This window comes from Thamnophis elegans, chromosome 5, assembly GCF_009769535.1.
Source record: "Thamnophis elegans isolate rThaEle1 chromosome 5, rThaEle1.pri, whole genome shotgun sequence".
Classification (NCBI taxonomy): domain Eukaryota; kingdom Metazoa; phylum Chordata; class Lepidosauria; order Squamata; family Colubridae; genus Thamnophis; species Thamnophis elegans.
Genome location: NC_045545.1, coordinates 41,641,824 through 41,658,081, shown reverse-complemented (window position 1 = coordinate 41,658,081; position 16,258 = coordinate 41,641,824). Strand labels below are relative to the sequence as shown.

The 16,258-nt window shown below is 41.2% G+C and overlaps 1 protein-coding gene across 5 annotated transcripts in view; it reads left to right on the top strand.

Annotated features, from left to right (window-relative positions):
- Nucleotides 1-16,258, top strand: part of RNF220 (ring finger protein 220) — a 402,605-nt gene that overhangs the window by 294,455 nt on the left and 91,892 nt on the right. For all 5 annotated transcript variants that reach the window (XM_032218004.1, XM_032218003.1, XM_032218002.1 and 2 more), the window contains one exon: nt 6,620-6,715. In XM_032218004.1, coding sequence (XP_032073895.1) covers nt 6,620-6,715 — 96 coding nt within the window. The remainder of the gene's footprint in view (nt 1-6,619; nt 6,716-16,258) is intronic.

Here is a 16,258-nt window from a genome sequence, read left to right as displayed (position 1 = left end):
GATACCATGGTCGATGGTATCGAAAGCCGCTGAGAGGTCAAGGAGAACCAGGATGGACGCATAGCCTCCATCTCTGGCTCTCCAGAGATCATCGGTCAATGCGACCAAAGCGGTTTCAGTGCTTAGCAACCAAAATGTTGGCTCAGAAAGTCTGGCATTTGAAGCACGCAAGTCTTAAAGCTGTTGTTACAAGACCCTTGCACCCCTAACCCTTTAGGGACAAAAAAAAACAGGGGTCTTCAAACGTGACAGCTTTAAGACTTGTGGACTTCAACTCCCAGAATTCCTCCCTGAGGGGAATTATATATTTGGACTGTTTCATAGTTACATTAGAGAACTACATTGTTAGAATTTAGCACAAAAGATACCTTTTATCTGAAAATCCAAATAGAGTAAACCTGCTATTATCCCAGAGCACCAATGTCATTTGTCCCAATCTGTTTTACGAGTCTGTATTAAAATAGATAGAAATATTTTCACTAAATTTTATAGATCTATATTTCAGGAACCTATCAGAAGTTAGGGCAAGATAAGAGTGGAAGAATGAATTTTGTTGCAGGTCATGGGGATTTTTTCAGCATCTTAAAAGTGGAGCGCATGTGCATTGAACTAGCAATACCCATTTAATAACAAAAGGAAATGGCTGAATTAAATTTGGTAAAGTTGCAAGCGAGCTGTAAAAAGCTTGTGGTTTTTAAAATCATAGAATCAGAAGGGATACTGGAGGTCTTCTAGTCCAGCCCCTTGTCCAAGGCAGGAGTCTTTATATCATCTGAGACAAATGGCCGTCCAGTCTTTTGAAAACCTGTAGCAAATGAATTAAGATTCCATTGATTTTAATTGTTCTTACTGTCAGATTTCTCCTTATTTCCAGCTTGAGTCTCCTTCTGACAAGTTTCCATTGGTTCTTGTCCTGTCCTCAGGTGCTATTGCTGCCGCCTCCTCCTCCTCCTCCAACAGCACCAACACATTTGCTGCCCAGTGCTGCGGCTGAGGTGAAGCCACCAAAGCTCCCGCTGGCGCCCCTGCAGCGTTGGGCGGAAATCCGGCAGTGCTGTTGGAGGAGGAGGAGGCAAACCAGCCTGCCACCACCAGCCCCGCCGCTCTTCCTGCCCCCTTCCCAGCCCCACAGTCCAGCGGTTGCAGCAGAAACAGCCCCGGGTCTCCGCTGCCGCTCCCCGCATTTTCTGGACGGGGTCTCGCAGGAAGGAATCCCCTCTCCAAGGGATCCCCGTCCAGAAAATGCAGGGAGCGGCAGCGGAGACCCGGGGCTGTTTCTGCTGCGACCGCTGGACTGTGGGGCTGGGAAGGGGGCGGGAAGAGCGGTGGGGCTGGCGGTGGCTGGCGGTGGCAGGCTGGTTCGCCTCCTCCTCCTTCAACAGCACTGCCGGATCCAGTTGTAGCCGCTTGCAAAGGACTTCCACACGTTTCCTTTACAGAAATCTCTGCGCGGCAGATAGAAGCTGCTGCGCGGGGTTTTCTTGCAATGTGCGTGGCCGATTACCTCCAATAGACCGATCAGATCCCACAGATTAGGCGTCCTCCGAATTCCATCCACCGGCCAATGCCGACTGGCGACTACCCGGAGGAGAGCCTTCTCTGTGGCTGCTCCGACCCCCTGGAACGAGCTCTCCGTGGAGATTCGAACCCTCACCACCCTCCAGGCCTTCCGCAAAGCCCTTAAAACCTGGCTGTTCCGACAGGCCTGGGGCTAAAGAGTTTTTGCCCCCCTTCTCGAATGGTATGGTTGTTGTGTGTTTTTAAATTTTGTATTGTTATGTTCGTCTTTTTATCCCCCTGTCTGTACCCCCTTCCCTGACTGAATTGTGAGCCGCACTGAGTCCCCTCCGGGGAAAAGGGCGGCATATAAATGTAATAAATCCAAATCTAAACCAATCCAAATTTCTGAAAATATATAGTTCATGAATCTGGAAAAAAACAGCATTCTGTGTTCAGACAGTATTCTCCTACACTGGTAAATGGGGAGAGGGTGTACAGGGTGGAAATGGTGTTAGGTCTGAATGCAGAGCAAAATGGGTGGAATACTTGATACATTGAAAATGCTACCCAGAGTCAGAGAGATCACGGAAGGCAGCAAGAGATGTCTATGCACTGTAATTGGTGCACTGTTTTCACAACCAATATCCTAACAAATCCTGCCTCGACAACTGCTAGCCTTGCAGGAGTTAGTTGCTGGCCAAGATGAACAGGATTTTTTTTCTATGGGGTGGAGGTACTTCAGGGATAGCAAGATACCAAGCAAGGGGCACGGGAAATGACTCATTCCACATCAGGCAGGTGAAGGGGAGGGGGCGAGACTGATTCTTAGAGGAATGACTGTTATTTCTATAGAAAGAGCTGATTTACAGGATGCCTCATGTGATCTTGGACAGTTACCAGCAGAAGGGGAATGACATAGCCAATGTTCCCTCTAATTTTTTTTCAGTGTTAGCAGAAAAGTGTAGTGTTTGAGTGGCATATTTTCATGCCTGAGCACACCTGAATTTTTTTCACAGATGTCACCTTAGACAACAACAAAATCAGTATTATTTGAAACTCAAAGTTATGTTTATTCAAGGTACCCGCTTAATTAAAAGTGTAGCCGCGCACCTTAGAGGGAACAGTGGACATAGCTACGTTTGGTTTTTACACTCACATCTCATTTTCCCTGGAAATTAGGGAATGAGGGGGAATGAGTCTGAAGGGGAGCATGATGTAATGGTATGTGGGAATGACTGTGGGGACTGGTCCCAAAGGGACTATATAGGGAATAATCAGGTGAGAGACAGCATAATTCTCAGTTGGGGAATGGGTGGGGTAAGAGGCTCAGAAAAGACTCTCCCGAATTTTTCAGGGAGGTAAATGAGATAGAAGGAGAATTGTACTTTCAGACTTGCAAGACTATGTTACTTTAGTCTTACAATAAAGTAGAATTTGCTTATCTAGTTACATTTCTGGTCCATTTGGTAAGGCTGATAGGGAAGCTAGAGTATCTCATTTCCTTTGATGTGGAATTCAGAAAAAGTGCCTTAAAGATAGACAGTATTTTTAAATCTGCAACTTGGTGTTGACTCCATGTCTACATTTTCCTAATTTAATGTCCTCTCTCCGTTAATGTCCTTAGTTGATCCATTTGAGTTGAAATGAATATCCTTGTGTGAATCCAATCCACACTCAACAATTAGATGCAAATATTGTGAACAATAGCAAGATGGGAACTTAAAACTGAGGGTGTACAACCCTAAAACGTCTGCTACTGCTTTTTTCCGCTTCCCAATTCCCCCCATAACCTTGTATATTCTTCTGACATTGCCTAAATGAAGACGTTTTTCTCCATCTTAGTGAAAGTTTAGGTTGATGTGATAGCAAGAGCTCAATTCCCTGATATGGTGTTTAACACGCTGCAGAGGTATTTAGAATATAGCTGCTTGCTACAATTTTAAGAGGTGGTTTATTCATCTTAATCGAGCGTGTATGTAGAAGGTCTAAGATTGACATCTTTGGGATTAGTTTAGCCTTGCATTTTTCCCAGAGGTTGTCGTCATGGCGTTCTGGAGGTTTGTAAAATAAATGGCGCTAGCATTCTTCTTGGGACCACATGATAAAAAGTAATACATAATGTTTAATTTACTGTCTCCATAGCTAGTATAGCCATTTTTCACATAATCATATTGAATTAGAACTAGTTGCATGGATGGATGGGGAGCCAACAGACTGGCTATTGGAATTTGATGGAGGTTCTGAGAAGCTGTGCAGATAGAAAGTAGAGCTGAAAGGTTGACTTTCATATTTTTATATCTTTACTGAAGCAAATTGAAAGCTAAGTTACCTTTAACACTTTCTATCAGGTTACTACAAGAAGAAAAAGGGAGTTATAATGCAACCAATAGTCCTGTAGATCTCAGAATACGCATGCAGCCCATTAATATACAGGGAACAGGATTTGTTGAAATAATATTTGCAGTGTGGCAATTCCTTCTGATAAAAAATAAGGCAAAGGATTATCTACAATATGTAATTTTATAAAGTAAGGATGGGAAAATTTGAAGGGTCACTGGTTGAAATTCAGCCTTTTGACCTTCCAAAGGGCTGCCAGAAGCTATTCAGTAATATTATAATGTCATTGGAAAGGGCAGAACTGATCAAAAATTTTTTGCTGGGGAGGATATTGGGGTACTAGCCCCTGCCAAACTTGAAATAAGCTCCTGAAATTTTGTCATTTTGAAACTAAATTTCAATAGCATGAAATGGCAGTAGAGCAGAAAAGGCACGTACAGCTTAAAAGCTGCAGGTTATTCTAATTCTACAGATTCGAGTACAGCATTTGCTCCCTAAATGATCATTTTCCTCTAATTTATTTAATATGTATTTTATACCTGTTATAAGAAAGTGCCAAGCCCATTTTCAGCAATGACAATATGTCAAATTTACATATTGTAAACAAATTTGGGTGGGGATTTATTAGGTTTTCTATTTAGGGTATTATTTCTGTAAGCTGCTTGGAGTGACTGTGTGTTGGATGGCTATATACATTTTCTTAACAAATAATAATAATGTGAAACTTTGAGGCAAAACAACATTTCCTGTAAACTAGACACTCATTTTATTTCTAATGGTAATCTTTTCAGCTACCATGAATTCAGCCAAAATTTTGTATTGAAGTGTTTCTATGTGATCAGGTGCTCAATGGGAGTTCAATTCAACACAAAGAAAGCTTTAATTATGCATTATTGAATACATGCATATGTTGAGTATACGTAATGAGTTGGTTGAGTTTGGGATTACTTCAAAATTATTTATCTGCTACATTTGTATCCGAGTTTTTATCCAGGGACGCAAACCTCCAACCCCCCTTGAACGCTCTGGGCCCTTATATAACTCTAGCTAGATGCTGATTGCTAGTTAAGATCCTTTGCATAGTTTTTAGCAATAAATCAGTTAAATTGAACCATCACACGTGGACGTGGTTTTTCATTGCACCTAAAAAATATACAGTATACTGTATGTGTATAAAATAAAACTGATATTATTATCAGATTATATTTAATAATTTGTGACCTTGCATTCATTTTGACATAAAGGTTACCAGTTCATGTGTATATAGCTAGTATTCCTGAGATGATATTAACAATGTTTACTTTCATTGAATATATTTCTTTGAACTACAGGTACTTTCAATCCACAGTGGAGCCCAGAATTTTGGTTATAACTGGTTGTGGTCATAGACAATATCAAGGCATCACATGGGCAGAGTTGATTTTATGACCATTTTTACAATGATTATAAAGTGAGCGTCACAGTTATTCAGAATGGATGGCTTTTGCTGGAAACTGTCAAAAAAAAATGCAAATCACCATCAGGTGACTATGGCATATGGCACCCAATCATAAATGTGAGCCAGTTGCCAAGCACCTAAAATGTAATCACATGACCACAGAGGAGGGACAGCACCTGTAACATAGGTAGCTTTTTAAAAGTCCATTGTAACTTTGAACTGTCATTAAATAACCTGTCCTAAGTTGAGAACTACTGTATTGTCAAAATATTGTTATTTCTCATAAAACTTTATACTTTAATAGAAGGAATTTATATTTCCCTGCCCTGAAGTCTACAAGGCACTGATAACTTTCACAAATACCATTATATTGCTAACTCTTTCACTTTCTTAATCTGCTGTAAAAATAAGAGAAACTTCCTAATATCTGGGAGATTTTAGAATATTAATGAGAGATTGTATAACTATGTAATATTGTCATTTCTGAAATAATTTGTAGAAGTTCTTGTTCTGCCTATTCATTGTTGAATTTATATTATTTGAATACATTTGCTAAGGAATTTTCATTCATATGAGGAAAAAATTAGTTTCTTTTTACCTGTTTGGATATCTTGCTAGTATTCTTACAACTATTTAACTACAGTGGATAAAAATCAGAAGTGGTATTCAGCAGGTTCTTACCAGTTCTGGAGAACTGGTAGCAGAAATTTTGAGTAGTTCAGAGAACCAGTAAATACCACCTCTGACTGGCCCCATCCCATCTATTCTCTGCCTCTGCCTCCCGAGTCCCAGATCAAAAGGAAATGGGGATTTTGCAGTAACCTTCCTTTGGAGTTGGGAGGGAATGGCGATTTTACAGTATCCTTCCCCTGCCATGCCCACCAAGCCACACCACATGCACCAAGCCACACCCACAGAACCAGTAGTAAAAAATTTTGAATCCCACCACTGATAAAAATGTAGCCATTTTAGCATGGAACTGCCATTGATTATCTCTGTCTCATCATTTTAGTTGTTGTTCTTTGGATATGGGCTCCTATTTTAAAGAATTAAATACTATAAAAATGTCTACCCTGAACACAAACAGTCCCTACAAATAATACATACAAGAAAAATTGCTTGAAGAATTTTAAAAAGAGGCATGCTGCATTCTTATCATTCTGTCAATAAAAGTTTATGCAAACTATTACAAGAGAGAACCAAGGATGATAGGCTGGCTTTACATGACCCACTAACCCATAGTTGACTTAATCATGGCTTTCTTAATTATTGCTACTGCATATCACATCGCCTGCTCCATTTTCCCTCTGCATTCTTAACTGCTTTCCCCTTCTTTTCCTGCAGTCGATTTTGTTGTCAGCCTCTATCAAGCGGGAAGGAGATTCTCCAACAGTATCACCCCATTCCTCAGATGATATTCATCACTCTGACAGATACCAGGTGAGAATAATACCAGGAGGAGTCAGCTGATGAGTGAACGCCAGAAGCTACTAAATGGCACTAACAGATCTTTCAGGGAATGATGTTAGGCTTTGTATGTCATATGTAAATTCAGATAATTGATGTTTGATACATAGGTTTCTTTATCCTTGAAACCTTGACTAAACAGTACTATAATACAATAGTATTGCAAGTTTCTTTGAGAGAATTATTTGAGAGAATTATTTTTATTTTGCTTTATGTCATAGTAGTGGTTGATAAACAGGATTGAGTATGGGAATATTTGTGTGTGACAGTATAAATAGCCTAACAGTATAATATTGCACAGATATTACTTTTCAAGTGGATAAAAAGAAACGGCCCAATAAATTGCCCCAAATGACCAAGAAGAAATAATTAACTTTAAGGCTCCATTCTGAAAGTAGCATATAATGCAATTGTTTTAAGCAAACAAAAATTTGTTTTCTTAATGCTCAGCAGTATTTTTAACAATTGCTCATTACAGTGTCGAAGCACTTTATGTTGTAATGCAGTGTTTCTCAACCTGGGTAAAGTGAAGATGGATGGATTTCAACTCCCAGAATTGAATGGCTCCGGAATTCTGGGAATTGGAAGTCCACTCATCTTCAAGCTGCCCAGGTTGAAAAACACTGGTACAATGGGTTCTTTTTATTGTCCAAAGCAAACAGAACTCATTGTCCAAATGAACATCTTAATTACATATAATATTCCTACTAGTAAAGTTGTTTTTAATAAACTTCGAATATAAGGAGGTGATGAACATTATAGATAAATAGCAATAGCACTTAAAATTCTATACTGCTTCATGAGTAGGCTACATCTTAATTGGAAAATAAGATGCATAGTTATTCTAATTAACTCTAATAGAATACTCTTTGTGGATATTGTATAACTGATTTGTGTATATTAGCCATAATAATAGCTACAGTATTGTCATAAGCAGATATATTGTTTCACAATCGCTTTTAACATGTATTTATTTCATTCTTTAAAAAAAAAAACAGTCAACACTATATAATAGAATGTGATAAATATTTGTAAGAGCATTTATTTATACATATCAAGAAATTCTCATACAAACGCTGGGATATTTCTTCTTCTTTTCTTTCAAATTATCTTTATTCTGGAAATTCAGATCTGATTAATTAAAAAACCAATGTAAATTGTTACATGAATTCATCTGGGAAAATAGTCAAACCTCAAACATAAATCCAGCTGAGGGTTAATTAAAAAGACATTGTATAATAAATCTTCTTTTGATTCCATGGGCTGAACGTTCAATGAAATGACTTGTGTGTGTGTAAACTGAAGTATTACTTAATGGTACATTGCCATTTTTGTGACATTTATGCTCCTATGAAAATACTGTACAATGGGAAGAGGTTAGTAGACAAACATTTCCTACAGATCAATTCTATAAGAAGATATCATAAAAGCCTGAACTTATCAACTTGGTGGCTTAAATGTAGCATTTGTATCCTTAAAATGTTACTTATATATTACTTCAGCTTGTATACCTTTTGAATCACAGTGACTCTGAATGGCTAACCACCAGCCTATCCAGGAGTAAAAATATACCGGTTAAGTAAAAGAAATACCCAAACAATGTGCTACTTTTCAGAAGATGCTAGAAACTTCATATGGACAATCTGAATTTTGAATGTTACCGTAGTAGAAGTTATAATGAGGCTATGCATTTCAATATATTTTGATACTAGTATAATCTGTTTTTATAATTGAATGTTCAGGAGTAACAAAATTAGGAAGTAGAAAAGTTGAGTGCAGAATATTTTAGACTGATTAGGAAATTGGGATCTTCAGTACTATTTGTTATTCAGTGGCTTTAATTTCAATCATTTGAAAAAACAGAAAAATTAAACCTAAAGATTTTATAATTTACACATGTACTTTAAAATCCAAGAAAATGAATTTAAGAAATTCATCTTAAATTTTGTTCCATGTACTATTTGTTCTAGTAAATTGAAAAGCAGAATTCAGCTAGGAGCAATTTCACCTGCAATCTTAAACTGCTTGACTCTTGTAATGTTGCCTGGAAATCAAACCATCTTAAGAAAATGTCATATGGATTTCAAACTTTGGCTGACAGTTATCACGTCCCAATTAGTAGATTTTCCTGATTCTGTTTATTTCCCACCCATTCCTGGAAAGCAAGAACCAATCACTTTCCTTTCTTAAAAGAGTTGATTCTAAAAACACATAGTTTCTGTTTGCATGAACAAACATCCAACAATCATTGAATAATATTGCTGGAAGAGCCTTAGAGGTCTTGTCCAACTGTAAAGCAGGAATTGCTTGCTCTTGTTGAGCATTCTCCAAAGCACTGGGAAATGAGAAAAACTACTTTTTTACAATTCTTGGTATCACCTCAGCTAGAAGTAGAAACTGTAAAACATTTGTCAACTTCACTCCAGTGTGTGTGTTGGGTGGGTGGGGGGGTGTCACTTTCCCCCCTCCACTGTTCTTTCCGTCACTTGTAGAACTTTTCCCAGTTTCACCCTGGTATCCAAAATTAACAAGTGCCATGAAAGAATGAAATGAAATAAAGCAGACAAACCACTTGGCATGGCTTATGCTGGCAGAATTGAGGAAATACTGCTTTAGACACACAGCAAGAAAATATGTTTTCACAGTAGGCTGGGGATGGGTTAAAGATGATGTTTTGTGTTGCTTTCCTGAAAAAATAATTAGTGGCTCCTCTTTATGCCCTACATCATCACTTAAAATTCCTTAGTATTGAGTTGAACATTTTACAGCATTGCTTTTGAAAATGGTATTTTTATTCTGTATCTTTTTTCACATGCTTATGAATTTGAATAGGATTAATGACATGACATTTTTTCCAAAAAGAAAAAAAACCGTTCCAGTTAAAAAAATTCTTTGCATCTATTTCTCTAATACAAGAAATCAATTTAGGTCAGGTTGTAGAAAATATGGAGCATTCCTATCTCTCACTGTAATAAATTTGAAATGAGAATGCTAAGCATTACACTGAGTCAGGTTATAATATTCCAAACCAGGAAAAGAGGAGTATTAGACTGTAAGTAGAAGGAAAATGCATGATGAGAGTACAATTTATTTGAAGAAAAAAATCCATTAAAAATCAGATTTCATCCTTTTTCTCTAAGCTAAGTTGTAAGTACTTGAAATGAGGGAGGAGCCAATTATATCCCAGTTTCAGAATGTAAATGTATAGCCCAATTACATCCTAGCTTTTGTAGAATAATTAATGCATGGTTTCTTCTAGATATATAAATATACAATATAAATCTCATTAACATATTATTGAAGCATTTTCTTCTGTTTATCCAGGTACTCATTTTTGCTATCTCTTTAGTTTATAAAATATATGTCTTCATTGGTCATTGGTTATATTTATGTGACTTGATTTACAGTCAACAAGAATGTTATCCCACACATATAGATGATGTTCATAAACAGAAGTATATGAAGAAATTATCTATGATGGTCTTTAATTCTGATACAGTGTTTTGAACCTCCAAAGACAAAGACCAGTAAATTGTGGTACACTGTGTTCTTAGTGGAGTCACCTGTCAAGTACAATATTGTCAAAGCATCTAAACAAGAGTTTCAGTGTACTAAAATGAAGCTGCCAGCTAAGATTGTGTTAAAACTGCAAATAACCTTTTTCCTTTCTCTTTTCCTCTGAATCCCAGTAAAATAGTTTACTGTTTTAGTTTCCAAATGCTGTCTTAATATTTATGAAATGCAAAGTTGTCCATTCATGTGATGGATGTGTTTGCTATAAATCTTATAAAATCAATGCCTACCTGACATACAGAAGTACAATTAGGAAAAATAAAGGAATAAAGAAATTTGAAAGACTTCTAAACATATTTATATCTTCTTTTCAACCTTTTATATATTTTATTTAATTTCAATTATTTACAGTATCTCTGACTGTAAAATATTTAATATAAATGAGATGAGAATTAATACTAGTGCACTCACATGAGTTAAAGTACACTGCTAGGTATTAATTATTACTAGTAGTAGTGCCAGCGAAAATGTATGTGTATGATAAGGATTCCGAATTTGAGGGTAATTTCAGAGTAAGCATAATAATAGAGTAATATTAGAAAAACACAAAGGATAGAGATCTTTGCTAAACCCCATCACTGAAAGTCTACATTGCTGCCCTCCATGCAGTGCCATATTTGCTAAAAGAAAGTATGGGGAAATTCTCTATATTGAATTAATTCAGTGATTTAGGATTTTAAGAAATTCTCAAGGTTTTTGATGTTTTGATCAGTTTTAACAATAAAATCCTCAGATCAATAACACTCTCACACCTGATTGGCTTTAATACTTGAAAAGTCTTTGATAGCTTTACACTAATAGGATACGTCTCAGGTATACAGGACCTAGTTCCTTCTCTTCTCCTATATAAGAGAATGATGGTGGCTTCCGGTGGGCGGGGCCTGACAGGGAGTTGTTGTTTTTAACAGCTCCCGAATCTTGGCTGTGTTAAACTGTCTAAGCAGCAATCCATCAAACTGTTTAGCAGTTTGTTTACCTCTCCTTCGAGCTTAGAAGGAGGAGGCGAGAAACTATGCTTGGGCAGCGCCCCAACTAATCCTCCCAGTCTAAAAATCTGGGAGGAAGGGGGGGGGCACCCGGCAGCATAGCACCTCCGCATCAAGATTTATTCTGCCTTTTGCTGCAGAACGAAGGTCTTCGCTCATCCTCAGTACAAAGACTGATTTACTGTTGACTTCAAGACGAGCTGAACCAATACTCGTGAACTTCTAATTGTATGTATAAATCCTTAGCTCCATTTGTAAAGAATTCCTTCTGACAATTACTTGCTGAAAGATACACAAAATGGCGCCGAGCAGCTGTGTAGGAGGGGTTAGACTTTGATAGCATTCTTACGGAGCCCAGAAGTGATTTATTATCAAACTAAATAGCAACTGCTGTATAATTGGTTTGTCTGGACTTATTAATTGACTAAAGAAGATTAAACTTGAGATGGCTTCTAAGCAAAATTCCCCCCCCCCCACGTCAAAAAGTGCCAGGAGCTCGCCAGCTCCCACTACTAAAAGGAAGAGATATCTGCTGCTAACAAAGAACTGTACAAAGAGCTTATGACACGCAATCAAGCGATTAGAGATGATTTCCTGATGGTTTTAATTCCCTATCGGGCTACGTATTGGGAATTGAAGACAGGCTAGAAGACAGGCTCTAATATTAACTTGGCAACAAAGATGGATATGGTTCAACAAAAGGTTAGCGATGCAGAAAATGAAATTATAATGCTACAGTATAGACAGATGGAATTTGCTTTAAGGATAAGGGGCCTCCTAGAGAAAAGTCAAGAAAACTTGAAGCAGATTCTCTCTGAAGCCTTTGACCTTATGATAGGATAAGGAGGGAATTATGTATGGCAAATTGAAAAGGTTAATCGCGTCAACTCCTGGCTTGCAAGACAAAAGCAACTACCAAGAGATATTGTGGTGTATTTTGCTACTAGAGATATGACGAATACGATACTACAGGAGTCTTACAAAACTAAGCTTCAAATTGGGGGTCAGGAGGTGACTGTATTGAAGGAGATACCACCTAAAATGTTGAGATCTAAGAAAGACTATGCTTTTTTAATCGAAGAGCTTAAAAATCACCAGATACAGTTTGGATGGGATGCACCAGCCGGCCATCTTAATTCAGTATGGAAGGCCCAAGATTTCTACAGTAACATATTGAAGGTTGGACATCCCCCCCCTTCCTAGACCCAGAGAAAGAGAACAAGAAGGACATGATAGAAAGCAAATCACTCAAGCATCAACAAGGGCGGATCAACTTCCTCTCTCAGAGGTACAAGAAGCTATGGAACAAAAACAAACCCACGTGATTACCAGGCGAATGGAACAGGAACTAAAAAAGCAACAAACACATGCCACCGTTCAAGAACCTACAGGTGTTACTCTAGAAGAGTGGGAGAAGCCAGGCCAAAGATTAAATTCCAAGATGTTCAGATGGCTCTTAAAAAGCTTCAGGGAACTAAAGATGGCAACTAAGTTCCTAACTTGGAACATCAATGGCTTAAATTCCCCACAGAAAAGGAAGAAAATAAACCACTATCTTAAACAATTCAAGAATGATATAATTTGCTTGCAAGAAACTCAGATCAACTGATCAAAAATACCTGATTAATACAAGACTTGGACAACACTATATGGTATAGTTATTTACTTAAGGAAGGATTTGAAAGCTGAATTAATTGAAGCAGATTCCCATGGAAGATATATTGCAATAGACTTGGTATTAGAAGGGAAAAAGACACTGCTATTGGGAATATATGCTCCCAATCAACAACAAGAGAAGAGATGAAGAAGAGGGAATGGATGCGCATGTGCGAGACCAAGATGGCTGCGAGGCTCCGTCCGCTCTAAACTACCCGACGAAAAATGCAGATAAAACCGCGAGTAACAATATAATATGAGAGGCTTGTCCGGGAGGCTTGAGACCCTGGGAACCCGAAAAGATCAGCTAGCGGTAGGGGTTACCTCTTCGGGGATAGCCCCGGACCGCAAAAGCTCCAGCGTCTTCAGCGGCTTCCATGCTGGTCTGGCCGCTCGGCAGCGAGGAGGGGAATCTCGGCCTGGAAACGGCGGCGGCGTTCTTCGGCGGCTCCGGCGCCTATTCCATCTTTCAGCTTCGCCTGCCCGCGACGGGAGCGCCCTACGGCCGTGGGACCACCCCCAGGACCGTCTCCAAGCCGTTTGGACGTTACGACCGCGGACCGCGTGGATTCTGGCGGTTCCAGCGGTCTCCGTGCTGTTTCGTCCATATCAGCTGTTCGGCGGCGAGGAGAGGAACCTCAGCTCGGTGGCAGCGGCGTCGTTCTTTAGCAGCCTCATCGCCTGCCCCACTTCCCTACTCTGTCTGCCTGCAGTGGGGACGAGGAACGGGGGAGACCACCCTTGGACTTTACAGACCTGGATGATCCCATTGGCTCTAGGGATTCTGGTGGTTCTCGGGCTGCCTCGGCATTTAACACTGAGGAAGCAAGTTCCATCTGGAGAACAGCGACGGTGTCCCCTGGCAATTACAACGCCTGTTCCATCTTTTCACCCTACTTATTTTTAGTGGTGTGCCTTTGGGAACTCCTTGGAATGGTTTTACCCCCAGAAGGAAAACTTTGGACCTGGGCTGCGGGTGGACAGATGATGGCAGCATTGTGTGTTCGCACTGAACCCCCGCAGGACCTTTTGACCAACAAATTTGCAGAAGAAGAGAGGGGCTATAAGACACTCCCCCATATATTCCATCTGAACTATAATTGGTCCCTAGCCACTTTAACTCTGAACATTAAGAGCCAATTTTGCCATCTGAACTCGCACCTTAAATTTTAATCAACTGCGCAACTACTTTAGTTTCTTTCTTTTCTTTCATCTTTCTCTTCTTTCTTTGTATGGGATATGCATGAGATACGTATGAGATGAATGAATGTCCCACTTTTTATTATTATATTGTTGTAAATTTTTGTGTTTTAACTCTTACGTGGGGACTGTTTGGGGGAGTGCATGGGTATGTATGATTCGGAGGACCTGCCGGGAGATGCGGGGGCCATGGGGGTGGTTGAGGGGACTAGAGACACGGGAGAGGGTCGGGGTATTACGGTCGTAACAGGGAGGGGCAGATACGGCGGGGACTTTAGGGCAGGCCATTACCGGGGAAGGAGGGTTCGCTACATTACAGAGATCCCTCCTTCCGGCCCTATGAGTCCCACTCCGAGACCAGATGGCGCAAGTAATCAGGACCCTGGACTCAGCCTGCTGTCGCTAAATGCCAGGTCTGTGGTACATAAAGCTCCTCTCGTCCGGGACTTAATTTTAGACGAGAGGGCAGACCTGGCATGTATTACTGAAACCTGGCTGGGCCCAGAGGGAGGAGTCCCCCTTGTAGAGCTGTGCCCAGAAGGATTTCAGGTGCTACACCAGCCGAGAGCCCAGGGAAGGGGTGGGGGTGTGGCCATTGTTATCCGGGAGTCGTTAGTTCCTCGTAGGGTCCCTGCTCCAGAGCTTGTCGGGTGTGAGTCTCTGCTGATAAAGTTGGACCTCAAGGGTCAAGTGGGTCTGCTGTTAACGTACCTGCCTCCCAACAGCGTTGCAGCAGCCCTCCCCTCGCTCCTCGAGTCGGTAGCCGAGCTGGCAATTGAGTTCCCTAGGTTGATGGTCCTGGGGGACTTTAATTTGCCGTCGCTCGGTGAAAACTCTGATGGGGCGCAGGAGTTCATGGCTTCCATGACAGCCATGGGCTTGACCCAAGTAATTCGGGGCCCAACCCATTCGGCGGGTCACATGCTCGACCTTGTATTCCTCTCGGAGCAGTGGATTTGTGATCTTGGTCTGAGGGGTAATGACATCATACCCCTGTCGTGGTCAGACCACTGCCTACTGAGGCTCGACTTCCGGGGACCTAACCCCCACTGTAGGGAGGAGGAACCGACCAGGTGGTTCCGCCCCAGGTGACTTATGGAACCGTTAAGGTTCCAGACGGAGCTTGGGGTCATTCCTGATACTTTTGCCCACAGTCCGGTAGAGACTCTGGTTGCTGCTTGGCACTCGGCAGCATCGGAGGCCCTCGACCGTATTGCGCCACTACGGCCCCTCCGAGGCGGCGGATCCCGGAGACCTCCTTGGTTCACCGAGGAACTCCGGGAGATGAAGCGCCGGAGGAGATGCCTAGAGCACCGATGGAGGTCCGATAAGTCCGAATCGAACCGAGCAATGGTAACCACCAGCACCAAGGAATACACCAGGGCACTTAGGGCAGCGAAAAGATCTCACATAGCCACCTTGGTTGCGTCCGCTGAGTCTCGCCCAGCCGCCCTGTTTAAGATAACCCGCTCCCTACTAAATAAAAGGGAAGCGGGGGAACCCTTGCAGGGCAGAGCTGAGGATTATGCCCAATTCTTAGCGGACAAAATTGCTCGGTTTCGGTCGGACTTGGACTCCATCCCCGCAGTTCCAGCCAAGGCAGAAGAGGATCAAGTAGACCATCTCTGGGTTGAGTTTCAAGATGTTACCCCCGGGGATGTGGACAAGGCCATGAGGGCTGTAAGTGCCTCCACCTGCGTACTGGACCCGTGTCCCTCATGGCTGGTTACTAACAGCAGTGAGGTGACACGAGGCTGGATCCAGGCGGTTGTTACCGCCTCTCTTCGGGAGGGGAACTTCCCCGCCGCACTGAAAACGGCGGTGGTGAGACCCCTCCTAAAGAAGCCATCTCTGGATCCAGCTGTTCTTAATAACTATCGCCCAGTCTCCAACCTTCCCTTCCTTGGGAAGGTTGTTGAGAAGGTGGTGGCCTTCCAGCTCCAACGGTCCTTGGAGGAAGCAAACTATCTTGACCCCTTTCAGTCAGGCTTCAGACCCGGTTACAGCACAGAAACCGCTTTGGTCGCATTGACCGATGATCTCTGGAGAGCCAGAGATGGAGGACATTCCTCCATCCTGGTCCTCCTTGACCTCTCAGCGG